The sequence below is a fragment of the Caloenas nicobarica genome, chromosome 2, assembly GCF_036013445.1.
Source record: "Caloenas nicobarica isolate bCalNic1 chromosome 2, bCalNic1.hap1, whole genome shotgun sequence".
NCBI classification, from domain to species: domain Eukaryota; kingdom Metazoa; phylum Chordata; class Aves; order Columbiformes; family Columbidae; genus Caloenas; species Caloenas nicobarica.
Window position 1 is genome coordinate 29,392,253 of NC_088246.1, and position 26,425 is coordinate 29,418,677.

At 34.9% G+C, this 26,425-nt stretch overlaps 1 protein-coding gene across 5 annotated transcripts in view; it reads left to right on the plus strand.

Annotated features, from left to right (window-relative positions):
* The window catches only part of PHF14 (PHD finger protein 14), a 166,276-nt gene that overhangs the window by 47,700 nt on the left and 92,151 nt on the right, over positions 1 to 26,425 (plus strand). For all 5 annotated transcript variants that reach the window (XM_065629505.1, XM_065629504.1, XM_065629506.1 and 2 more), the window contains exons 13-16: positions 658 to 789; positions 8,777 to 8,945; positions 23,775 to 23,825; positions 23,983 to 24,104. In XM_065629505.1, the coding sequence (XP_065485577.1) occupies positions 658 to 789; positions 8,777 to 8,945; positions 23,775 to 23,825; positions 23,983 to 24,104 (474 nt within the window). The remainder of the gene's footprint in view (positions 1 to 657; positions 790 to 8,776; positions 8,946 to 23,774; positions 23,826 to 23,982; positions 24,105 to 26,425) is intronic.

Genomic DNA, 26,425 nt, shown 5'->3' on the forward strand with positions numbered 1-26,425 from the left:
TCTTGAGAACGTGGCAATTTAGACAATTTGGCAATTTAGACATATACACGAACTGTTATATGTTATATAACAGGAGTCATGCTTTACTAGTTCTGGTTCATTCAAACCTGGTCCTTTAGTTCCTCCCATTTTATAATGGAATCAATGAACATCTGATCTTTTTGAAATAACTAAAATTTCAGTTTCAGTAAAAAAACAAAAATAAAAAGGAAATGTGATTTCTTATGAGTTGATATATTACCCAGTATAATAGCACAGCACAGATGTATTTCAGAGTGCTCGTGTTATTAAAATAAGGATATGATTGTTAAGACTGATAATAGCATAATTTTCTATTAAAGCCTTTGGATGGCACAGGTAGTATTTTTTCCATTTGCCACTGGTACATTTTGTTGAAATATCGAGTGATTACTTACTTGTTATAAGTCCTCAAAAGTTAGATTGAAAGCCATTTTATTGTTAACTAAATGAGGTGCCTTTTATAGTTTACTGTGTATATGTAAAGCGCTTTAAAAAGTAATTATGCACTTAAATGATGCATTGAAATTGAAGTTGCCACATGTTTGTATTGAAACTGGGGGATGTGCTCTGATGTATCACTTACTCTTTACGAGCTCAAATGTAATTATAATGCTTTTCTGCTACCTACATTAAAAGTTGTGGAATTTGCAAGAAGAACCATGATCAACACCTACTGCTACTGTGTGATACTTGTAAACTCCATTATCATCTTGGTTGCCTGGATCCACCTCTTACAAGGATGCCAAGGAAGACCAAGAACAGTTACTGGTAAGAATGCAGTTGATGTGTCGTCTTGTGCTGTCTCTGTACTCGAAGAAGGTCATAAATGTGAATAGACTTGCAAATTCTTAGTGGTTTAGATATTGGCAAAATACAGTCTGAACTGAGTTATTTATTTTCAGGTTATTAGCAATGATGTTTCAAGGTAAAAAGAAAAAGTCATAAAGCTCCTCTCATTATTCACCACCACATAGAAATAGATTATAGCTTTAATTTTCTTAGTATTTGAGATAATTTATGATTATTAATGTTGCTATATAATAGTGGCAGGAAATTGAAGGCTGCCTTCAGGAAATGAAAGACCTGGTCTTCTGCTTACCTTAGGACCCAGATATGCAACTCTCTGTGCAGATCTTTAGGAAAATACTTGTAAATACTTCAAAATAAACTTGTAAGTAGTAGGTTGGTTTTGCAATATGGCAAGTTTGCTGGATTTGTTTCTGTCTTACAACTCAAATCCGCAATGGCAGAAGCATGTGCATAACTGTACTTAATGCAGCTAGATTTCCATGAATTAAAATTATTTTTGTGCCCGTAGAGCAGACCAGAAGGTAAGTGGTACAATGGAGAACTGATAACGTGGTAAAGGTGCTGATTTCCAAACTTTCATAAAACTAGTGTGCTGCTACATTGTGTTAGTGTTCTGCATGTTTCGAAACTGCTCTGAAATGTGTTAGAAGCAGTTACTCAGAAGCAGTTTTTATCTGGCAAGAAGGTAATGTACAACATCTCCAGGAATCATCATCACCTTGTCTGAACGTTGAAGTACCAAATCAGGATAGTATGAGAACTCCTTCTAAAAATACAATAAAACTATTATACTTGAGAAAACTTGGTTTCTATTTTTCTTCATATGTCTCTTAGTTTTATTTTTTAAATTATTTATAAACTTCCATAAAACACTCACTTAAATCATCTTTTTGGGTAGTTTTGGAGATTGTGTGCAGAGCAAGATGGTCGGTAAATGAAATAGGAAGTCTCTTTTTTTTTTAATATCTTAACATGACAAAATCTGGATTTACCGCAGTAAATTTAGTTAGTAAATTAATAGAGATTTCCTTTAAAAGCTGAACATTTCAGAAGGATTTTCACCATCACTAATATTTTTCTGAACTTAATTTTCCTTTCATTATTTGATATAGTCTGTGATTTTGGAGTTTTCATTATTTCAAGGGTATTCTGAGCTCTTTGGTCAAATTTACCAAGTAGTTATGTTATGTGGAAGCATTTTTAAAAATTTTTGATAGCTTCTGCATTTGCACAGGAGGTTCTTGATTTTTGTTCTGCTTTTTAAGTAAGTTGAAAAGGCTTTCTAAAAGCCATCAGTCCAAAAGATGTAAGACTACAATTCTCAGTAGGTGTTAAAGGCAGAATAGGTAGTAAAACGCTTTTATTTCAAAGTTATAGCTTATCTTTGCTGTGAATTTCATGCTTCAGTTACACCTCACATCACAAACTTAGCTTTTACTTCTAATTAGCTGAGGCGTATTCTGGAGTGTGAGATTATAGCAGACAAATTGAGCTGTATTGATTGCACTCTCTTCATCATTGGACATGCTTTCATGTATTCTTTTCAGGATCAGTAGAGAGCATATAGAACGGACACTTAATCTAAGTTTGAGTTCAGTAGTTTTTTTCCCTCCTGCTGTTTTAAATACAATTTAAATCTTTTGATTAAGCTATGAATAAAAGTGCAATTTTTTTCTATGAGGGCCATGTGCTTTTCAGATACTTGTATAGGATATAATGGGTACTTATGCAAAAAGATAAAGTAAGGAAGTGAGTATAGCAGGAAATTCCTTGAAACATTAGGCAGATTGAAAGACTGTATTTAAAGTGGTTAAAATGTTGAGTTGTCTTTTAAAATACTAAGCAGGAAACAGTTAAGAATAACTGTTTCTTAGTTTTTACTTTCTGTTCCATTATCACTACTAATGATTTGCTCGTCATTGCTAGCTCGAGTCTTTGCAAAAGATTTTATGATTAGACCCATATACTTCATCAATACATCTTTATTTAAACATTGGGTAGTTCAGCATGAGTTTATTCCATAGGCTTCATATTTTATGCTGAGTTTCAGGATGCCAAGTGATTCAGCTTATATTTGTGATGTTACATAGATTAGTTAATTGTTATTCTTTTTGTCCATTTCATGGTCAGCATTCAATAGAAATTTAAATTACAGTATACTGAAATTATTTTGGAATTGTTTAAGTACATCCACTTTTGTGTGTAATGGTAAGAAAAATATTTCTATATTTAAAAGCTAATTTGTTAAAGAAAGCCTAAATTATAATTAGTTATCTTAATTTTTCTAAAAGGAGGAAATTATTTTAGTCTTACTGAAATTGTAGTAAGAGTTTAGACCTGGTGAGCACCAGTGTCTCACAGCTTATTAGAAACTGGTTTCAAGCACTTAGAATTAAGAATTTCCCCTGTTCAGATGCCTGACAGTTTTCTCCAGGGTAACATTTATACAGCTTGAATATCTTAGAAAGAAATTGTTGCTAACGTAGTAACTTCAAAGCCTGTCCCCGTTTCAAATGGATTTGAGGGGAAAAGCATAACTATTTTAAGTAATAAAACATGAAAGCATTAATTTCTATTTGTTTTGATATGCTGCTTTCAAAGTAGACCAGCAGTTCTAATCATAGAGTAAAATGCTGTGTCCTACTTTTATGTAAAAATTTGGAAAATTTTACCTTCTAGAAATCCTGTTGATTAAATGCTAGAATATTCTTTTGATTCACGTTATCATAAAATTAAATCTTGTCATTCTCTCTGACAACTTGTGTGCTTTTATGTTCCTGCCTGTTCTGAATGGACTGGGAACTGTGTGTTTTTCTGGTAGAGAATAATTTGAACTGATACAAAAGCAATGCACAAGTGTTGACAGACAACACAATGAATCAAAATCTGATTGTAAAATATTGACATTTCCATTAAGAAAATACTTGGCAGCTACCAACAGGGACTAGCGCTTTCTATTGAAATGAGATGGCTGAAAAACAGTGATAACTTTTGGTAGCATATGAGGTGCTTGGGACTGAGATTAACCAAACAAGGACTAATGATCATATTAGGCTTCATGGGTTTTATTTTTGTTCTGGAAGGCCAAGTTATTTTGGTGGTAACTCTGGTGTGGAGAGTATTTGCCACAGGACAGAATGACTGTGGAGTCCTTGACCAGCCTCCCATGAACACTCCTGCAGTGTCTGGACTTTGATTCATGTTCCTGACCCCATTCATTCAGTACTGATCCAGTACGTCTTGTTAGTTTTTTCGTCCTGAGTCATTGGATAATCATATAAAATTATTAAGTTATGTAAGTGTGAGTACAATATAATATTACATGTAATATAAATTTTTCTGTATTTGTCAGTTGTGCTTATTGAAGGATATTTGCGTCATTGCAAATGGGAAATTTTCAGACTGAGTCTTTCGAATTTTCATCATGCAAGCCATGTGGAACCATGAACCGTAACACCGTTAAGCCAGTCTAATTCATCTAAAACATGATAATTGAACAAAACCTCTTTTTTTTTCCCGCCCCCCTAGTTTTTGTAGTGTTACTGTTTCAATAAAATATTTTCATACGTTTTTACCTGGTTTTGTGTCTCATATAGCAAAGATGTTGTTTGCTTTGTTATTAAAATTTCAAAAATAAAACCAAATTTTTTGATGTTAAGTTTGCCGGTATGTTGGCTTTGAAAAATCTTCGGCTTCGTGACCTTTCATTTATACAGGAATGGTGTTCAATTTCCATGTGTCAGGCCCATCAAGTTGAAGTGCTTTTAGGGTTTTTTTTATGTGTAAAGCTGCAGCATAAGGAAGCATCATAAAGCCATTGTTTGCCCTAATTTTTTGGGGAAAGTAACAGGGTTTTTTTCTTTATGGCTTGAATTTCTACTTCACCAAAACAAAAAACAAACCACCAATCCATCTCCAAACTATCCCTTCCCTCCTTGTTTTCTCCATGATGTAGATGTTCATTTTTTCACTTTATAGTAAAAATTTCTTGGTTAATGGCCTCATACTCTCATTTTCTACATAATGCAGAAAGCACTCTTTTGTCTTTGTGTGCTTACTAAAGCCCTGAAGTAAATCCCCGTTACACGTTCACACTTTCCTTGAAACTGCCTATGCTCAAAAATATGTTCACCACCAGACAGCTGAGAAACATTTGCATCATGCAGTTACACAAAAGCAGTGTTTCAGCATCAGCTCAGACCTTTAATAATTTTTGAAAATGAATGATGTGTTGCTCTTCACTTGCTGTTCTTGTCTTTTTGTTAGTGAGTTGAGAAGATCCATTTGCCTTGTGAGTTGGGAAGGTATCTCTGGTCCTGTTGGTTCTTGTACCAAGTCAGATTAAAAACACAACAAAACTGCAGCTTTTTATTTAAACCTTAATCAAAGACGTTCTGTATGATAAAAAAGGTTTCAGATCGTCACTAAGATTTCTTGATGGATCAAACATTTGCAGAAATTTTAGTAGTAGGCATATTATTTCCTACTACTGATTGTGAGTCTAGATTAGGCAGGTCCAGACTAAAAGCAAAAAAACCCCTGTGTACAGACGTTGAATCTTTGGCACCGTTTCTCCTGTTCATTTAGTTGTGCTGCATGGCAATGCTTACTAATTTAGAAGTAGTCAAAGATTGTTGGAACAGTTGGGAAGGTGGCCTGTTGTGGTAGGTTCTCTATTCACCGGTTGTCCTTGAAGAGGTGAAATTAAATAAGCGTGACTCCAGCATAGCCAAGATGAAGGGGAGTTGTATGGCTGCTTTCTATGAGTATATTGAGATTAAACAGCAGAATGTGAAAAGAGTTCTTTAAATTCAAGAACATGTTGCAATAAACCATAATAGAATCTGAAAGTTGGGAGATTGTTTCCAAGTCAGAGGAGTGTGTGTCTGTAATAGCTTTTCTGTGGGCCCTATGGGAGCTAACAACCAAACTATAGTTGAAGCTTGACTGTTTTATAATAGGGTTGATAAGATGTGGTTGCCTGTGATTGTAGAGGCTATTCCAATAAATCCAGAGGTTGGTTGTAAGTTCTTGTTTATAACTTTCCTTTTTTTCCTCACCTTCAAAGTATTTGTGAAATTTTGGTTTGTGATTCACCCAACCCCCTCATCGTACTATCATTTTGCAGCTTTTTTTTTCTAGGTCTAGCTTTTTTTCTAATTTTGATTGCTGTCACACTTGTACCACCTGTTTCAGAGCAAGCTCAATCATAAAAAAAGAATTTCAGAAACTTGTATTCAGTCCCTCGTCTATTTCAGAGACGTTTATTGTCTTCCTTGCTAACATCAAAATTACAATACCTTATTTATTTGTTTTTAAATGGGGCTGTAATGAAACTGAATTACTTTACTGGTCTGCGTAGTTATATTTTCTGTACTACTGCCTGAGCTTTCGTAGCAGAAAAACTGTCTTTCCCTTTTAATAGCACAGAACTAAAGAACAGGAATGCTTAAATTATAGATGCAGGGCGGTAGGTTCAAGAGGCTGTGTTCCCAACCCCAAATATTTGCTGTAAAATCATACCACTATTATTTTGTATTATAAAATTTCAGATTTTTTATGCAGCTCTTTAGTTTTAGAATGCTTATTGTTAAATTTATATGTAGCACATATTTTTACCATATTAATAGGGAAAATTTTTTGTGAGAATTACTCATCACGGTATTTTAGAAACACTTTCATAGCTGTTGCTTACATCTGCATAAGCAGATCATAGTAAGTACTTTCAGTTGTGCTTTCCATTACATAAATTAATGACATGACTGATGCTGCAGTATTATGCAAGACTGTGCTCTCTGATGGTTACCAAACAGAAAATCTTGGAGTTTTGAGTTGGACAGCTTGAAGACAATGTATCATATAAAAGTAAAGAACACAAAATAACCTTTAGCTAAGCAGACACACAATTCTAAGGGAATGCTGTTACCTATAAAGCTTCTCTCTCGTTACATCATTGGAGAGCCTTTCTCCATAAAATCTTACAATAATAGTAGTTTGGTCTGCGCATATGTATGTGTATTTGTGTCTGTTGATGCACACAAATTTATGTATATACATAAATGTAAAAAGTAGCATTTTGTGAAGGTTCTTATACTTTATATTTTTTCATTGGTTGTATATTTTAGCATCCTGAAGAGGCCTAAAAGTGTTAACAGGTACTGTCTGTAGTGAACTGAGGTTCTTAAAAAGGAGGAAGAATACAGTGTTACACACTTGTACACTGGTCGAAGCCTGTTTGCAAAGTATAGAAATGGCGTAAACTGACTTCTTGTGTTTTGGCTACTAATAAAGTCTCCTTACTTACATGAGTGATTGTGGGGCTCTTATCTTTCCCACTATCCACCCTGTAGCACTTCTGCTCTTCTAGACCAGCAAATACTTCTAGCACTGGCATGCAGCCTATTTCCAGTGGTCTCAAGTGCTTCAGAAATAAGAAGTGATTAATCTTTATAACATTTTAATGTAGCTACAATTATCTTAATTTTACATATGGAAAAGATGAAAGAGAAAGGTGTTGACTTAGCCAAGGTTACACTGGTAACAGTTACCCAATCCAGGATTAGATTCTCTCTATTTTGACTTGGTAGCCACTGATCTGTCTAGCGGACCATGATGACTGCTGTTGTCTTCTGGTGTAGCCACAGGAGATGTGAGATTATACTGCTTGTGTTAGTTTGAAAGAATTAGAAAACATGGAAAGTTGATGGAGTCTATTGTGTTGGCCCTTACTGAAGTTCATAGGAGTAAAGCTGTTCTCGTTGAACATGTACACACAAAGAAGTCATCTCAGACACAACATACATACCTGACTTTGTCTTTTTGTTTAGATATGGGATGAGTATGCCTTCTTGTCACAAGTGTGTATTAACATTTAACTTCAAATAATGAAATACATGTTTTTTGGTTGTTTCCTTCCAAAGCAAATTTGCTTCTTCATTTAGATAATTTTAATGTGCATGTCCCTGATAATGCCAACTAATAGCAGAACATAATGGGGTATTTTTGGTTTTGTTTTTGTCGCTTGTAATAGAAAAAGAACATTTTAATATGAGAACAGTGATGAATTGGAATTTGTTTGAAAGGATTAATAATTTTTTAAATTGGAAGTGTAATGTGAGAAGGAATTTAAAAATGACTCTGGTCAGTGGGTATAATTTTTAGCTTTAACATATTTTTAGCTAATATCCACATTTATGACTTTGCAGAAGATAAGTATTTTCTGCAAATGAGAACGCATCTTGATGACTTCTCATCTTGTTAATTCTGTCGTGGAGCTTGTTAATAGCATTACCTTAGCATCTGTTCACTTTTGAAGTTCTGATTGTGGTTTTGTATTTCTTCCAAAACACAATAGGCTTTTTTTTCAACTCAGTGCTCAAAGTTTATTAGTAAACATCTCCAGCTTCTGTTTTTTTAATTGTCTCCTAACTATTTTTTTTCAGATTTAAAACCCACTCCCTTAGAAAATACATATTAAAATTGGTTTTTGTAACAGACGTTTCTTCTAAATCCCTGCCACTAGTGTTCTCATCAGAATGAATTCAGCAGTGTGTCATTGTAAAGATTAAAGTGCAGCAGCAACAATAATGAATAGATTACAGATCAGTGGGCACCATTAAAAATGGGGATATGGTAGAATACGGTGCATTGTTCTTGAAGATTAGATCCTACTTTCATAATCTTGGTTTTCAAAGTTTAAATACTGTCAGAAGAAAAACAAACAAACCAACCCCAAACAAACAAAATCAGCAACCAACCAAACAAAACCCAATCAAAAAACAAGAATAAGAAAGCCCTGCTTGTTTTTTGTGTAGTTGCTTAAAATATCATTCGAGTGTCCATTCACTTTCTTGACTTTTGATTGTATTTTAAACCCAAACACTTCAATATGTTTCTTCTTCTGCTTTTGTGACCAATTTTAAATAGAAAATCTTCTGCTTTGCAGGCAATGTTCAGAGTGTGACCAGGCAGGTAGCAGTGACATGGAGGCTGATATCGCCATGGAAACCTTACCAGATGGGACCAAAAGATCACGGAGGCAGATTAAGGAACCAGTGAAATTTGTTCCCCAGGATGTGCCACCAGAACCGAAAAAAATTCCAATCAGAAATACGGTAAATGATGGTTGAGTCATTATGCAGCTCATATTCATAATAATTTTGTTTGAGATTACTTATGTATTGGACATTTTGAATTGTTCAATTTCAATTTGATTGATATTCTATTTTTGTTACAAATTCCCTTCTGTTTAATGCTTTATTATTTTTGTTAAATATCTAGTTTTGCTAAAGTAAAAACCTGGGAAACACAATACTGAACTGGAGAACTGTACGAGCTTTTCCTTTTACCTGGGTCACAAAGTTCTCTGTTAATTGCAGAAAAAGGGAAAATGCAGTTTGCAGTTAGACTCAGCCTTTACAGCTGTTCTTCACTTTAGTAGTAAGGTCACTTTGTATGCTAAGAGTTAAATATATAGAATTGCTAATTGCAGCTGTAAAATAATTAGTCATTTCCTTATGTACAGGCAACCTACTGAATGACTGCACATTTTATGACTATCACAAGACTCTGTTATTTCAGTTTGTTTAGCTTCCTAGTCTTAGAAGTCATTCTATGTTTTCGCAGACCTTCCTGGTGGAAAGTTTTTAGAGAAGAGAAGCAAATGCTCTTGCTTCCTGTACTGATGAAATGTTTAGCATCTTTCTTTCATTTGAAAGTAGAACTTTTATATTAGTCACTGTGCTCTAATCCTTAAAATTTTGCTCTCCTACTTGCTCATAAAGCAAAGTTTTTCATGTGTGATGTGTCACATCACCTACAAAATGTACATAATATTAATCAAAGGGTTTTTAGGTCCATTTTAAGCAGTGTGTCGTCTTCCCATGACATGAGTAGTAATTATATATGAAACCAGTGGTTCATCTTCCAGTGTACTACTTAGTATTGGGAAATACTTAAAGCCTCTCATGTTAGGGTTAAACACACTTCATCTCTCATGCAGCACAACTTTATTTTCCTCACAGCCCTTTCCAGACTTTTAATGCTTGTACTAGCAGATACCATACTTAACTCTTTGGAGTATACACTGATAGGATTAAGCAAGTGTTTTCCTGACCTACCCTAAATGTTTGCTTTAATTACATTTCAATATATTTGGCCTGTCTGGGCCACTGCTTTGATTTACCAATGGCTTCCTTTTCCTGGTCTGTGATTAAGAAGAATTTTAAGAATGACTTAAGCCAAACTGATTAATTTAGCTCAAAGTATTAGGAGTGTGAGTAAGCAAGAATTAAATTTTGTGAATAATTGGGAACTTCTCTGTAGTGGAGAAACTTTTTTCTTTCTTTTTCTCATTGAGGAGAAGTTCCTTTCTTCCCTGTATTTAAAAACACATAGGTTCTTACAGCTGTCTGTGTAGGTTGAACTGACTGTTGTCATGCTGTTGTGCACACTAAAAGGAATTATTTAGTGTTCCTGCTAACTGAACTCTTTGCATCTCCTCTCCCCTTTTTCTTCTTTCTCTCTCTCCCCTCTTTTTATAGCTAATGTGGTGGTAATGGGGGGTGGGGGTTCATGATTATGGGACTAAAGAAAACTGAAATATTGCAGGAAAGACATTAATAGTAGTAATAGACTGTGGAGTGATATAAGGTATTGTACAGAAATCCATAGGAAGACAAGATTGGTTTGTGCTAATAACTGCCAAGCTTTTTCTGTGATATGTGTAGAGAAGTCTGATTGCTCTGAAGTGTTCCCTCATGTTGTGAAACTGTGATGGGCAGCACTAGGGATTTGGCACCTCACGTGTTAGAGGGGTATATCTACACATATTGCAGTATGTGATAATGAGATTAAATTTACATTGAGGCGACAATTATGTTGGCATGGTACAGCATTGCGTTGTGGAAAATTACTGCTACCAGTCCAAGGAAGACTTTGTTCCTCTGATGGAATTTTTGGGGCATCTTTCAGTGCTCTCCAGTTCATTACTTTTCTACAACATAGAGATTTGCAAGATAACATCTTTGCTGCCCCGTGGGCAGGGCTTCTCTGTCAAAGCTATCTGCACACTTACAGCTTTGCCATAGCTGACAGGTTATTGGGTTTTTGTTTGTTTGTTTCTATTTCCTACTATCTTCTACTTAACTATGGAAGAGAAAGTTCATACCCTTGACACCTGTTGGATTTCTTTCTCTGAACTAGGCTGAATTCCTTCGTTTCAACTCTTTCATGATCGTGGCGCACTTAGGCTGTATATCAAAATGAAAATACTCTTCTTTAGGAAGAGTATACTTCTAAATTCATTAGATCTGGGGCTGTCTGTATGCTTGAGGGAAAAAAAACCTGACTTGTGAACAACCACTGCTATCAAGTTGAGTCTGACTACAAAGAGAAGATCAGTGTGCTGCATTTCAACAAGGATGACCAGATACTTGTTCTGTCCTTTAATCAAATCCTTCAAAATAGTTTAAAGAAATAAAAGAAAATAAAGAAAAAAATTAAGTTTGAAAATATACTTACTTCACAGGCTTCTCTTCTCAGTGTACTTTGTCTCTGGACAATCTAGTTTTATTTTGAAAGGAATTGTCAAGTCTGCTCAGCTGACCATGTGTAATCAGCCTTGCTTACAGTTATAATCAACAAGTGCAATTATAAGATCATTGAATTGTGTATCTGTTGCTTTTAAGGGAATTTCCATTTGTTTTGCATCTATTTAGCCTGAATTGATGTAATTGAAAGGAGGTTTTTGCCACATATCTAAGAGAACAGAATGCATCTTACATGTTTGGATTTCATTGTAGTGGTTTATCATGGTTAACGCTTCATTACTTTGTTGACAGGAATTGCAGGTAAGCCCTAATATTTTGTTTTGACAAAGTTGCATTAGGTGTTACTGATGACAGCAATAGCTGTTATCTGTAAGACATTTCATAAAAATGCATATGATTAACTAAACCTATATGCTAACTATATGAAAAAAATATTTCATGTTGAGTTGTACTTTCAGAATTGATATTTTGCCATCAGCATATCCTGCAGCTCCAGTTTGGTGAGACTGATTTCAGAGATGATAAAGGATACCTCCTTTCATGAAAAATTGCTTTTTTCCTTGTTCATAGTATTTTTTTTCCTAATTTCTGTCTGCTTGGGGTGTACTATGGAAAGTAAAAGACCCTTTTAGAAGTATTAATAATTTTACCATTGTTTGTCATCCAATCTAATTATGGAAGTGTACTTAGGTCATGCAAATGGTTTTTATTTCTTCTGTTATCCTTCAAAGCATCTGAATTCATTGATGTTGTGGATTTTCTTTTCCAGGAGTAAATTGTTTTTTAAAGAAAATATTAGTGGGTTTTTTCCTGCTTTAAATGTAACCTTACAGCTTCTTTTGTTTTGCATTATTGCAAGAAATAATAAGGACATCTAATTTTAACTTCTGTAACCCATACTATTTCTCTTCCTTTTCCTTTATGAACTTAACAGTTCTATTCAGGTTTTTCTCATCTTAAGTCTCTGAAGTCCTCAGCCTTACATCTGTCAGGATACTCTTAGCAGAGGTTTAGTGTGGTGTGCTCTGCATTATTTTGAATGAGGTGCCTTTTCATATCTTCAGTCTGCTTGTGCAAAGAGTTGGCTCATAACTGATTACTGGCTGGGAAGAGCTGTGAGGAATATTTATTTTCCAACTCATTGAGAGGAAGGTGAAAGTGTTTTATGAAAACTCAGGTTTTCTTCTACGATCTACATTGTTCAAATCTTAATTCAATCTAATCTTACATGAGAAGAGTGATGGCCAGAGACCTGTGTCAATGCGAGTAGACTTGTGTTCGCAGCTTCTGTGTGGTACCGGAGACTCAGTTTCTTCTATAATTTGAAAGTGTGAGGGAAAACTGAAGCAGGTTATTCAGAGTCAGGACAGTGCTCTTCAGGTCTGTACTTCAGTTGTGTGTCAGGTCAGTATTTTGCATCCTAATGATGTATAAGCTTTTTAAAACAACCCTGCGAGTGCTCTCTGGTGTTTACATCCCTTAGCATTCAAATACTTCAGAAGATATTTCTATCAAGAAGAGCAGCTGTTTCAAAGAAAATGGGAGGACAGAAAGGAGGTCTGGCCATTCAGACTGCATTGTTTTGGAGAGTGTGCCTATCATATTGTAAGTTGAAATGTAACTAAATTTTACAAGAAGACCTTTCTAATTTTAAACGTGCTAGGAAAGAGAGAATATACCTAAATGCACAAGGGTAAATCTAAACATATGAGAATTCTACTCTGAGTCAGCATCTATAAAAATTATAAGTGAATGTAAATAGACAAGACATTAGGCCTTTATACTTTAATCTGTTGTATAAGGGCTGTATTTGTGGACAGAATTTAATTCATTGCTTATGCTTATACATTTCAAGCCATATTTAGTGATCTTTTAAACAATTTTCTGTATTTCAGTGCATAACTTCTTAACTGACTTTTTAAAAAATCTATAATCTTTATAAGTCAAATTTCATACTTGTATAAGCTTCACAAATCATTATTTCCACTGCTAGTTAATTTCAGATAAACTAATAGCTTATGATTAGCTAATAGTTAACAGAGATCAATAGCTAATCTGTGTAAACCAGACGTCTATAGATATTTTTTTTAATATGTGTTAAAAACCTGAAGGTGGTTTTTAACATCTGTTTTTCAGAATTGTACAATTTTTTCGTATTGGATAATTTTTATTATGAAGATTAGAAGTGTACATTTGTGTATTTGGAAAAAGTCTTTAAGGAGATATGGATAGTGCTTTACATCAGAAAGTTGAGAGTTAAATGCTTTTTGTCTACTCGACTATATTTATTCAGCTTTTCAGAGCCTTTATGAGATGATCCAGATTTACAAAAAACAGCTTTTAACAAATTGCCAACTTCATTTGCTATGCACAGATGAAAAAGAAAACACAAGTTATTGTTTATCTAAAATGTCATTGCTAAGATAATTTTGTTAGTCTGGTGTCATATTTTTGCACAGTAAGTGTTCTTCTTCTGTCCCTTGAAAAAAATTCCCTTAAGTATATTTCAGTGAATTTCTTTACTTTAAAATTTCATGAAGTATACCTTCTGTATGTGCTGTCATCTGGAAGTGTAATGGAGTTTCTGTAAGAAATGTCACATACATGCACATCTTCTAAAGCAATATTATACAGCTGGGGCTGGCTGTGTGCTCTGAGAAGTGGTAGGAGATGCTTTTTCCTGTAATTCTGGTGTATCCTTTGAAGTTAAGTAGTGTCTGCGGTGTTCAGTATTCCATTCTCCAACAAATGCTGTCAGATCCTGGTACTCCTAATGAGTATATAAGAGTGTGGTATATTTTTATGTGTGGAAATTCAATTTTTGGTTCCTTTTTACTGAAAAGCACATATCTACCCAGTGTTATAAAGGTGGAAAAGACTTTTTGTAAAGGCATTTTGGAACTGAATAGTTTGTTGAGGGATTTAAATAAAACAGTCTGACACCGAACTTATTTTCGTTATCTAAAACCTGAACATCTGATAGCTTTTTTCCTACAATTACATTGTATAAAATCCAAATGAACAGACAGTGATTTTTCCGTTTAGCAGTAAAAAGCCTATGTTTTGGGGAAAGAATTATTAACCAACACCATGCTACTCATTTTTCCGAATGTGAAAGAAAACAAATCTGTGCGTGAGGGGCTATAGTTTAAGTAGGTTAGTTTTAAAAAATAAAATAAGAACAAAAAAGAATACTGACAGTTTTTAGCACAGGAAGTTGTCCTGTATACTGCTTTTGTTTTACGAATAAATACTGTTATTTAGAGTAGGTTATTATTTCTTGCTTTTGTTTCAAATAGGAAAAGATAGCAGAGGAGTGATTATTTTTTTTCTTACGGAGTATATTAAAAGATAAGACTGTTATCTTGTATTTGATTGAAGCATTTCCACTGAAGTGGTTTCCGAACAGCTATTGTGTAACTTAATTATGTGATGTCATAGATATAAGTTTTGTTTAAAAGATGGCTACAAGAGGAAACCAGAACATCAATTTCAATTTGAGTGTATTAGTGCTTCCTAAAATGAGCAGATAATTTTAAGCCACTTATCTATACTTATAAATAATCATTTTAATTATCATTGTAAATGATTGATCAACTCACTTAAGCAAGACTTCTAAATAAATACCTGGAAGACCTTTTAAAGGAACTATCTAATAGTAGTGTTCTTGACATGTTCAACTTAAAATAAGTTGTTGTCAACTGAACATTATTATTTTTTTGTAGAGCTGTAAAGAGTTACTTGACTTTCTGAAACTTCAGAAAACATAAAAACTAGATCAATCATATTGCCAAATACATGGATACATGATAGTATCTTTCTTTTCCCTAGAAAGGAGGGAAGTAAGATAAATTGATGCAGCTCTTCCACAATGCTTGAAACAAATGGGCTATATCAAGAGTTTTGCATTTTAGTTTTGTTGTTTGAGGTTTGAGGATTATTTTGTTTGGTTAGCTTGTTTTTTAAGAAAATGGGGGGGAAAAAAGCCAAACAAACACATAGATGAAAGATCACTTCTTTTTGATGTGGCAAAGGCATGAAGAGATGGGCATATTCCAGTGGTATAAATATTGATATCTTTGTAAGTAAAGGTAGCTAGCATGTCTATCACTTCTGCAAGTAAGTGCATTGAAGTTCAGTTTTCCAGAAGACAATCACTTGTTTTAGCAAGAACTGCAAACTGACTTTTTCTGGCCTTTTTCCCTCCCTCCTGCTTCTGTTTCAGTTCTCTAAATGTGTGTGCTTTGGAGAAAAAGTGTGAAAACGGATAGAATGCAATCCTGCTAGTTCTCAAATTCTTTTACGTGTTTTAAGTCATAGAAACAGTAGTTTCAAGTTAATTAACAGATTCAGTGATATTATAGCTTGACAGCAAGAACGTTGCAAAATTTTTGCTTTTTTAGAAAATAGAACTTCTCAAGAAAATGGAAACTATAAAAAAGTGGTAATATTATTATTCTGTGTAATTAAGCTTCATGGTTGACTTGTTTCTCTTTATAATCATATTTTGATTTACTACTGTTTCTTTTTGTCTGGCAGTTCCCTTTTTATTACTGCCAGCCTTCCAGAAAAATAAATGATTATTTCAGAGAGATATTTTGAACAGTGGGTGATATGTACTATTTCAGGTATTCACTTCGATCTGTATTGAGCGAGTGTGCCATCTGGTGTCTATAGAACTGTCCTTACCTTTATTTAAAATAATTTTGTGCCTCTGTGGTGCCATTAATAGAATATTTTTTGCCTTTCAACAAGCAACGGAAGTCAAAGCCACTTTTCCTGCAACTGGTTTGATTGTAACTTTTTGATGGGTAAAGGATGATTATAACATTGAACTCTTATGAAGGATTGGATGACATCATGGATTGGAAATTGCTGTCTTAGCAAAACGGTAATGGTTTGTATTTAACACGAGAAAGATCACATTGTCTGTGCAGTTTCAACCTGTGTGGCTTTTATTTTTCTCAGGCTTTTGAAAATCTGTGATTTGCATTTATGCATGCTTTTGCTAGTTAGCTCAGTGTTTTCATTAGGTTACTTCTTTGGTAGTAGTGGAAATTTTCCTAATTCTGTTTTCTCCGAGTGTTCTACTCTGCTGATGTTTCCTATCAGCATCATCTTCTGTTTTGTAGTAATTAAATTGCTCCTTGCCATGACCTCTTAGTTTGGAGTTCCATAGCATTCTAATTCTATAGCATCCTAATATTTACCAGTTTTGGTGTGGTGGTTTTTTTGTTGGTCTTTTGTCTTTAGATTCTCATTAACAAGCATATGTTAAAGGCTGTGTGAGTGAGAGGGTTAGGGTTAGATAGTTTTTGATATGTGTGGCATGTATCAATGAACCATAGTTTGATAAAAGGTAAGATTGTGGAAGTTTATCATCAATTTTAGTGTGTCAACTCTAAGGTGACATAAGATAAAAACGAAAATTCCTTAAGAATTTAGACAGGAAACAGAATTAAAACGTGGTTGCAATCTTATAGTGGCCTTCTTCGCTGTGTATTTCATGTATCTGCGTGTCTTTCCAGAGCAGTCACTGTAGCTGCAGGTCTGTCAGGGAAACAAAACCAAAATATGTACTATCTCAGAGAAGAAATGTGAGATTTACAGATCTACAAAAATCAAAGCATCTTAAGTTCTTCACATTTGTCCTTCTGATAATCATAACACAAACCATTTATTCTCAAATGAAAATGCACACCTTCCTAATGATATAATGTGCCCCCAAATTCTAGGAGCACTTGGATTACTGACTGAATTTCCTATGCTTACCTTTACAAAGAGGAGTAATACTTACTTCACAGTGTCAACACTTCTAGCGGTATCAGAAGATCAGTGCCGAAAAGAGGAGCCCTGTTTATATGCCAGTATTGTTTCCATGACATCCAAGAGATATAGAAGCACCAGCATAAGGATTATCTTTCCTGTTAGCAGAAGCAGGACAAATTAACATAGTGAAATCCCTGAATTTACATAGATACAATGGCATAAGCAGGTGTGCTGGGCTTCTGCTGCCTTTGTGTGCATTGGCAAACAATTAAATTCTAACCAGTTAACATATTAAGCAAAGGAGAAATTGGGAGAAGTGCTTTCTACTGTGATGTTTGAAATAGTTGGCAAAATTAATATGGCTTTTTCAAATGATTGGGACTCTCTTAAGTTCTGTTAAATAGCATTGTGCTTTGACACCTCTTGGGTTTAAATTAATTTTCTCAAATAACTTTTTGAAATTGCCGTGCAGAAATCACCGTAGTTTTTCTGAGAAACAGTGACTAGCAGATCAAATCCAGAACCACACCAGTTCACCTTATGTGGAGTGGAATTGAACCGTTGCCACTGATGACAGATGCTTGCAGTATTTCATATTCTTTTCCATTTCTTCGTAATAATGATAAGCCCTGTATATCATCTTGTATAGAAGCAATGAAATAGGCGACAGTATAAATTTTTATCCTCCAGGAGCACTTCAGTAAATGCTTAATATTTGACAGGATAATGTTCTTAAGACTCTTGGGAATTGCCTCTCCCCTTTTGGTCTGTTGATGAGTTCTGGATCGTGTTGCTTTTCCTTTTCTTCCAGCTGACAAAACAAAACTTATCCAAGAGAATGTTCAGCCTTCCATTGCTGTCTTTGGATGAGTGGTTTAAAGCACATGTCTTCCAGAGGCATAGCAGTGTGGCTTGGTGGCAGCCGTGGTGGTTTGGGGTTACGTGAGCACTCAGGGTGCTGCTTTCACACTTGGAAACTCACATATCAACTTGTTGCATCTGTGAGTGATGGCGAACAGATTGTTTCCTTTGCCCTTTTGCAAACAGTCTGTTTCCTTTCAGAGAGTGTCGGATTCATCCTAGTCTTTATTTATCCCTTGCGCTTCTTTCATTTGTTTCACGTATGGAATTTATTTTTCTGAGAATATTCAAAATCTTACAGTCAATGTGTTATCTATTTTACATTTTACGTATGTTTCATATTGTTGTCCAGTTGTTACTGAGTTACTTATAAACAACTTGAATATGAAATGTAAGCATTCACTTTTAGCTTTTCCAAGTCCATAATGGAGACTCCCACTTCGGTCTTTCTTCATCTTCTTTTGGCTTGACAGTTAGATCCTATTGTTGGTCACATTTTCCCTCAACATTTTTCGTTCCATTTTGGACATTTTTTTTAACTGTCTGATTTTTTTTTTTTTTTCCCCAAGTGTCCTCGTGGGTACAATCCTTCCTTCTGTGAGTTGGAGTCATATAATCCCCACACTTCTACTGATTTCTTATCTATGTAGCTTTTAAAAGTGTCATCTCAAATCACTCATGCATTTGATCCTCATCACTTTGTATCATTTATTGCTTCATCTTTCATTATTAATTTCTTATGTCAATATTCTGGTTTTCAGCCATTCATGTCCTGATTCTTTTAATTCCCTAAGCTGATACGCAGGTTTCCACACCATAACAGTAGAATGCCGCACAGCACAGATGGATGCTTTTGTGACACAAAACAAGATGGCTGAAAGAGACCCATTTTTTATTTATCTTTCTGCTGGCTATAGAAGTGTATGCATGTATGCCGTAGTTCTGCTATTTTTTTTTTTGAGGCATTTTTGAGGCATTCTCTCATTTGTTCTTAACTGAGTTATATTACTTGCATTGTATATTATAAAATACTGTATATTTTATGGAATATTTTAGTCACTGTCAGTTTCATAGAATCATAGAATGTCCTGAGTTGGAAGGGACCCATACAGATCGAGTCCAACTCCTGTCCCTGCATATGACAACCCCACAGTTCACACCATGTGTCTGAGGGCGTTGTCCAGTCTCTTGAACACCGTCAGGCTTGGGGCCGTGACACCTCCCTCGGGAGCCTGTTCCAGTGCTCCACCACCCTCTGGTGAAGAACCTTTTCCTAATGTCCAACCTAAACCTCCCCTGGCACATCTTCCTGCCGTTCCCTCAGGTTCTATTGTTGGTCACCAGAGAGGAGATCAGCACCTACCCTTCCTACATAATTACAAACTAGGTTAGACAGAGGCAAACAAATGTTGAGGTTTTTTCTACTTCTCTATCTTTTCAGGTTTGATAGCTGTTTGCATGTTGTGTCCATCACTGTTTCTCTGTAGAGTCTTGTAATGTTTTGTGTGAGTTTTTAAAATGTTGGAGAGGCAAGAGGAGGGTATTTTTTTCCATATTTTGAATATGAAGTCACAAGTTAATGAAATAACTCAGAAGAATGTCGCATGGTTCTCCACTTTCCACAGATGATAAGGTAATTAAGGTTATATAGGATCAGTACTTAATTAGTCCTTAGCTATAGGCGTATAATTTATTTGCCAACAGCAAAGTTGCCTTTGTAGTAACCAGAATGTAGGTTCCTGCTTGGTGATTCCATTGAAGCTGTGAGATGTAAAGCTCAGTGGCTGGAATCCTCCTGTTAGTAGCAGGGAAGTATCTGAGTACGTAGCACAATTTTCTGTTATTTGAATGCACGTTCTGGAGTTGTGTGCATATAGAACTTAGGATGAGACACAACCAAAGACTTGCCAATCAGCTGTCATTAAATATCAACATTTGAAATATTTTTTACAGAAACTTTTTACTTCTACGCTTAGAAAATTATATAGTTACCTATTTTGAGCCACATTCCTTTGTTAAGTACTTTTTTTTTTTTTTATTCCTGTCCTAAAGTGTCATCCTGTGGCAGTTGCCATTTTTGGGTTGCATCTGTCTAATCCACATCTGACTGCGTTTTGTTCTGGGTTGAGTTGTCTGTTCAAATGGTAGATATTTTAGAGGATATCTACTTTTTGCAGTGAAACAAAAAAACACTGGGATAGCACTGGCATTAATGGGGATTTTGCTTGGGCGCTGATAACACGATGTTCTGCTTTCTTGATTTACTGTTTGAGCACTTTGGAAATGCAGGGGCAAATTTCACAAAACTCGATTGCTCTGTTTTGTGATATAAAGTCATCCTAAACTGAAGGTATCTCTATAGTATTGAATTGCTAAGTGTTTTGATTAAAAATCACTGCCTTTGTACGCATCTTATACTGACTTAACATCTTTGTTTCCAAATGACTTCTGAATATGAACAAATTTTTCTCTGTTCTAGTACTTATTATTTGACATATATAATAATGCTGTTCCTTTAAGCTTTTCTGTGTAAAGAAATCTTAAATTTCCAATTGTTTATGGCAAGTACATGCAGCTCTAATATTTGATGCTTATAATCTCTGATGTTCTGATTTTGAGCCCACTAATGACAGAAATTATTCAAAGCATTTTAAAATGCAAATAGAGTACTTTGAGGCAAACAGCAACAAAAAATACTGGAAAAAGTAGTCCAGGTTTATCTGATTCTTTTCTGTGAACCTATAAGGTAACTGTAGTGCAGGCATATGTAAAATTACAAATGCCTGCTTAATGGAAGATTATTGTTGAAAATCACAGAATATTCTGATTTCAGTTGTGAAACTGATGTTATTTTCCATTGTGAATGCTGGCAATAGCATGATATTTCTGAGCAGAAATTATCATTGCAAATATGTTTTAGTGAGGAAATCAGTTTGGAAAAACATTCATGTAAAATTATGTTACTTTAAAAGCATATAAAATGTCCTACAAGTGTGTATGTCGAAGGTGTTGATTTTAATGTCTGTTTTCTAGTGATTGTCAAACAGATTCAAGTGTGCTTGAAGGTTTAGAAATGTAATAGAACCATAACATGAGTGTAATTTAATGTGACAATCTTTGTCATATACAACACACATTATATAGCAGACAGATGAAAACCAATATTTTCTTGACAAAGGTGACTAAATTATTTATAATCTTGTCTGCCCATTTTACTGAAGTTTAAATATTATTCTTAACTTCTTAGAATGTAGATATTAACTTGTGATCTTTTCCACTTAGGGTAAAAAATAATTTCATTGTTATCTATATTTCCACATTATCAGTTTTCACAAGGGCATTACCGTGACTGTACAGAGCATGCATTGTTGTCTCTTGCTGCTTGAAAATGGAGAATGAGAACCAAACACTGCATATATTGGCATGCACTTTTACACCTACTTCTTTTTAACCTTTACACAGCTGCATTCAACAGGGTCTACATGACTGAAAATTGTCAAAGTTTATAAATGTTCCTAGGACTAATACCAGAGGTTGAAAGTAGTAAAATTGGCTGTTAATGTGCTGATGTCTGATCAGACTTTTTTCATCTAGAGTTAATGTACAGTGACCTTGGGTTGTGTAACATGTAGGTGACATGTAGCCCATGTTATATTAATATTTCTAATATTATAAAATTCAATTACTTGTAATAAATAGTTTCTTCCAGATATGGACCCTTAGGTATCTACTGCATGGCTTGTGGAAGGTAGAACACCACAGTTGACTGTATTATTAAATGTATAGTAAATAGGAAATGTGGAAGAGAATCTCAGCTGTAATTAAAGTATTCGAAAGAGGCACATAATAGACCAGTGTTCTCCAATCTACTGCCTTCCTTTCTACTACAGAGTTAACTCTGCACAGGTAGAAAGGTATAGATGTGTTGAAGTGGCAGGTTTATTTACGGTATTACTATATTTAAATGTGTAAAATAGTTTAAAATAGTGAACAGTCTTAATTTGAAACTAGTATAAATCCCCTTCAAAGAGAACCCTGAACAGGAGAAACATATTACTAACTTCTTTGGAATTGGATTTATGGCTGCTTGTGATTCTCAATTGGCTTAAGATTTTGATCAGCTGTTTTTCACTTTGTCTGGGATGAACGCTAGCCTCTTCAAAAAAAGTTTTAAGAAATCATGAAGTAGGCATTATTTTCTTATCATATGACAAATGACTTCCTAAGATGATGATTTCCTCCCAGAAAAAGAAACATTTAAAAGTTTGTTTATTTATTTTATTGGTGTCAAAGTATGAGACATTGTGAGTTAGTGGAATACTCTCTGATGTTTTTAATTTCCTTCTGCATCCCTTCTAATTTTCTTTCCATGTTAAACAAGAAGGAGAGAGTGTGATATTGTCATCTTGTGGCAGTTATTTAACACATTCAGGTAATAAAGCTGCCATTTCAGAAATAAAAACGTGGTGACTGAAACCGGACTCGTGTGTCTTGCATGTAGTTACTTAGAGCTGCTTGTAAACCTTTGGTGTTTGTCATTACAGTTCATAGAAACCTCTTTTCCGTGACACTGTTGGTATTTAGATTTTGTTAGCCAACAGCACTGAAATAATTTCCATTTTTGTATTACCCATTCCATCTCTGTACCAGTCATACGCTGGTATATGCTACAGCTTTATGAGCATCTGCCATATACCCGTTATATTAAGCTTCAGTTTGAAAGCTTTATGTTTTTCTTACTCCCCTGTCCTGGTTTCGGCTGGGATAGAGTTAATTCACCTCCTAGTGGCTGGTGTAGTGCTGTGTTTTGGATTTAGGATGACAATAACATCGACAACATTGGGATGTTTCAGTTACTGCTGAGCAGTGCTTACACTGAGTCGAACTCTTTTCTGCTCCTCACACTGCCCCACCAGTGAGAGGGCTGGGGGTGCCCAAGAAGTTGGGAGGGGACACAGCTGGGACAGCTGACCCCAGCTGACCAAAGGAATGCTCCATACCATATGACATCATGCTCAGTATATCAACTAGAGGGAAAACTGTCCAGGGGACAGCTGCAAGCTCGGCATGGGTCAGTGGGTGGTGAGCAGTTGGATTGTGCATCATCCATTTTGTATATTCTTTTACCATTATTACTATTATTTTCCCTTTCTTTTCTGCCCTATTAAACTGTCTATCTCAATCCATGAGTTTTACCTGTTTTTCCTTTATTGTCTCCCCCATCCCACTGGGCAGAGGAGAGTGAGCACACGGCTGCGTGGTGTTCAACTGCCTGCTGGGTTAAACCACGACATCCTCAAAACCTATAAGAATTATTTTCTGTTTCTGTTTTGATTAAGTTTCTTAATTTTGATTTTTTTTAATCTGATCACTTGGTTTATAAATAAAGCACTTCTATGTGCTTAAGGAATTTACTGTAATATACTGTTCATATCAATTATCAAATTACGCATTTTACTATTGGGAAGTTTCTGCAAAGTCTGCAAGACATTTCTAATTCTGGCAGCGGTCTTTTTTAGAATCAGGCTTCGCATACTCAGGTCAACAAATATGTTTATATTTACGTTTTGGCTAGTTCTGTAAAATTATATTCAGGATCGGAAGCTGCTGTTCTGGCATTTGTTATTGTAGTTGTCTTGCAGTGGTTCTGTACTTAATGCTTTAAATTATATCCTGTGTTATGTTTTCGTTGTTATGAATAATAGATAAATAGCAAAGCCATTTTCTTACCTAATATTGAATTTTGAACATATTTTCTTTTAGAGAACTAGAGGACGAAAACGAAGCTTTGTGCCTGAAGAAGAGAAACCTGAGGTTGGAATATAGTGTTTTGTTTGTTTGTTTTTTTAAACAGTTTCACAAAAAAATAAACTTTAGTCTGAAGTGTTACTTTCAGTGCTATAATTGAAAATATTTGCTTTCCTTCCCTTCTTTCCCCGCCATTCCTTTCTTTTGCCTTCTGCTATGACAGGAACGGATTCCCAGAGAAAGAAGACAACGGCAGTCTGTTCTACAAAAGAAGCCCAAGTCGGAGGATTTAAGGACTGAATGTGCTACCTGCAAAGGGACTGGAGACAACGAAAATCTAGTCAGGTAGGTTTGATGCTCTGACCTTACAAGAAATAACCTTACAGGTTTCATCTTCATCAGTTTGTTATCATGCTTATAGTGAAGAAAACGTGCTTTTGGAAAAAACAAAACAAAACACCAAACCAAACAAAACAGAAAAACTTATTTAGGGGAAACAATACATCAGAAATATTGACTCGATTCGTTTATTGATCTGTCAAACACATTTACACTGTGGATTAAGATGTAAATAACTAAGACAATCTGTTTTTCTAACACAAGAGACTTAATTTTCTCGTCAGGGTGAATTATCAATGTTTTAGAGCAGGTCAGAAAGATAAACAAGCAATTTAATGATATTAAAGCTACAGGAGCATCCTAAACATAATTAAAATAGCATCATTAACAATTTTATGAGCTGAAATCTGGATTATGAGGAATTTTTGTTTTTAAAAATGCATTAATGCTGCATCCAGTAATGGAGATCATGAAGGGGTTTGATAATCATGTTTCTTACCTGAAATAGAAGAGGGGAAAAAAAATTCTTTTGAATGTTTTTTTTAGTAGGTGCAGAAATCTAATTAAAGTGTAGAATAGCTGCCATTAAATAGCCACTGTTGACTACAGCTTTTGCTGATTTTGATTTTATAGCTGGCATTGTGGCCTATTTGTGAAGCTATAGAAACTGCTCACAATTCTTGTAAGAAGAATAATGGAGCTTAGTTACCAGAAAGCAGATTTTAATTGAATCTACTGAGCTTTCATTAAAATGATCCTGTAGTAAGTTCAGATAAAAAACGGTGGTGTATTTAGGTCCTCTATGCTTTGACTAGATTTTTTTCTGGACAAGATCTCATCTTTAGCTTAGATATAGTTATTGTTTTTAACTAGAAGGATTATTCCAAAATACATCCTTTAATTTATTTCAAGGAATCAGAGTTATGAGAAAAGTCAGAATCAGTGATACAGAAGCAACACAGCTTTAGAATCAGAGTATGTCCCAGGTACAGATGTCTTGTATTCAGAGTAGCTGATTTCACTATCAATTACAGTGTATGTTTTACTGTAGAAGTTGATACAGAAGTTGTGCCAGTTTGTATTTTTATTTCCAAATTGGAGGCAGAGTGCCTGTACAAGCTCATCAGTAACTGTGTGACTCCGTTGCATAGACAAGCCACTGCCGCTGGGTGCTCCTGGATCCTGCTCCGTTCCAGACTGCGAAATAGCGGTGGGAGGTTGCAGTGATTGTTGATACACCCAAATTGCTGAGAGCTAATGGCAAGAGGTTTTAACTGCCCTCAACAAGATAAAGGGCTTTCTTCAGCCCTGTCGTTTGCAAGAAATAAAAGATGCAGGAAGACCATTTTGTTATGGGGAGGAATCCTGGGAATAACATGTACCGTGTTTTACTGCGAAAAAAGGCAGTGAATTAGTTTTCTTCTTCAGAGTTTTTCTAGAAGTGTTAAATACCACATTTGAGGACATTAAAGATAAGGTGAGGAAATGCCCTTAAGATCTGTATATTTAAGTTGCAGTTAAAAATATGGTAGAAAATTAGTGGTATGTCTTGTTTACTACATGAAAAGATTTTACTAGTAATTTAGATGGGCCAAAAATAAGCGTACTACATGCCAAAACTCAACAGATTCTCTCATAAACCATCCTCTTAATTAGGCTTGGAAACAGAATAGTAAACCCGCATAGGAGAAAAAAGAGATTCTCATGTTCTAATCCTTTGTTCATAGTTCTCCGAAAAATATTTTCTTAAATATTCTGCCTTATTATGTATTTAAAACTTGCTTTTCTTCAGATAATTCCTATAAATAGCTGCAATTTTATCCAAGTTAGGTGACCACTGCTTCTAAAGTTCTATGGTGGCTTATTTTTTATAATTACCAAATAATGGTAAAGTAGTTAGTAAATTTGATATTTTTTTAGGTTTGTTTGTTTGTTTTTCTTAAAGCTGTATTTCTTTTGATTAGAGTAAATTCAGGGACTGTAATAAGATGCTAGCTACCGGATAGTCAAAGCTGTGTAGGGATGTAATCCACAGAGCATTGCTATGTCAGAGAAAGTTTTCAGGATCCTTTTTTCTCTTACATTATCACAAAGAGAAGCAGCCTTCTGCCTGTACTGCTTTTTTTCTCTTGCCTGTACCATCAGGCAGGACTCCTTTGTGGTAGCAGAGGGAAAACAAAAGTGTTTTTTCTCAATATCCATTTTGCTTGGCACTGTCTGTTGTTAAAGACAAAACTTCATCAGAAAACTAGTGATCTTGTTCATCATCTTTGCTCTTCACTCACCAAATGTTTTGTAATTACTGGATTTTATTTTCACCCTTCCCT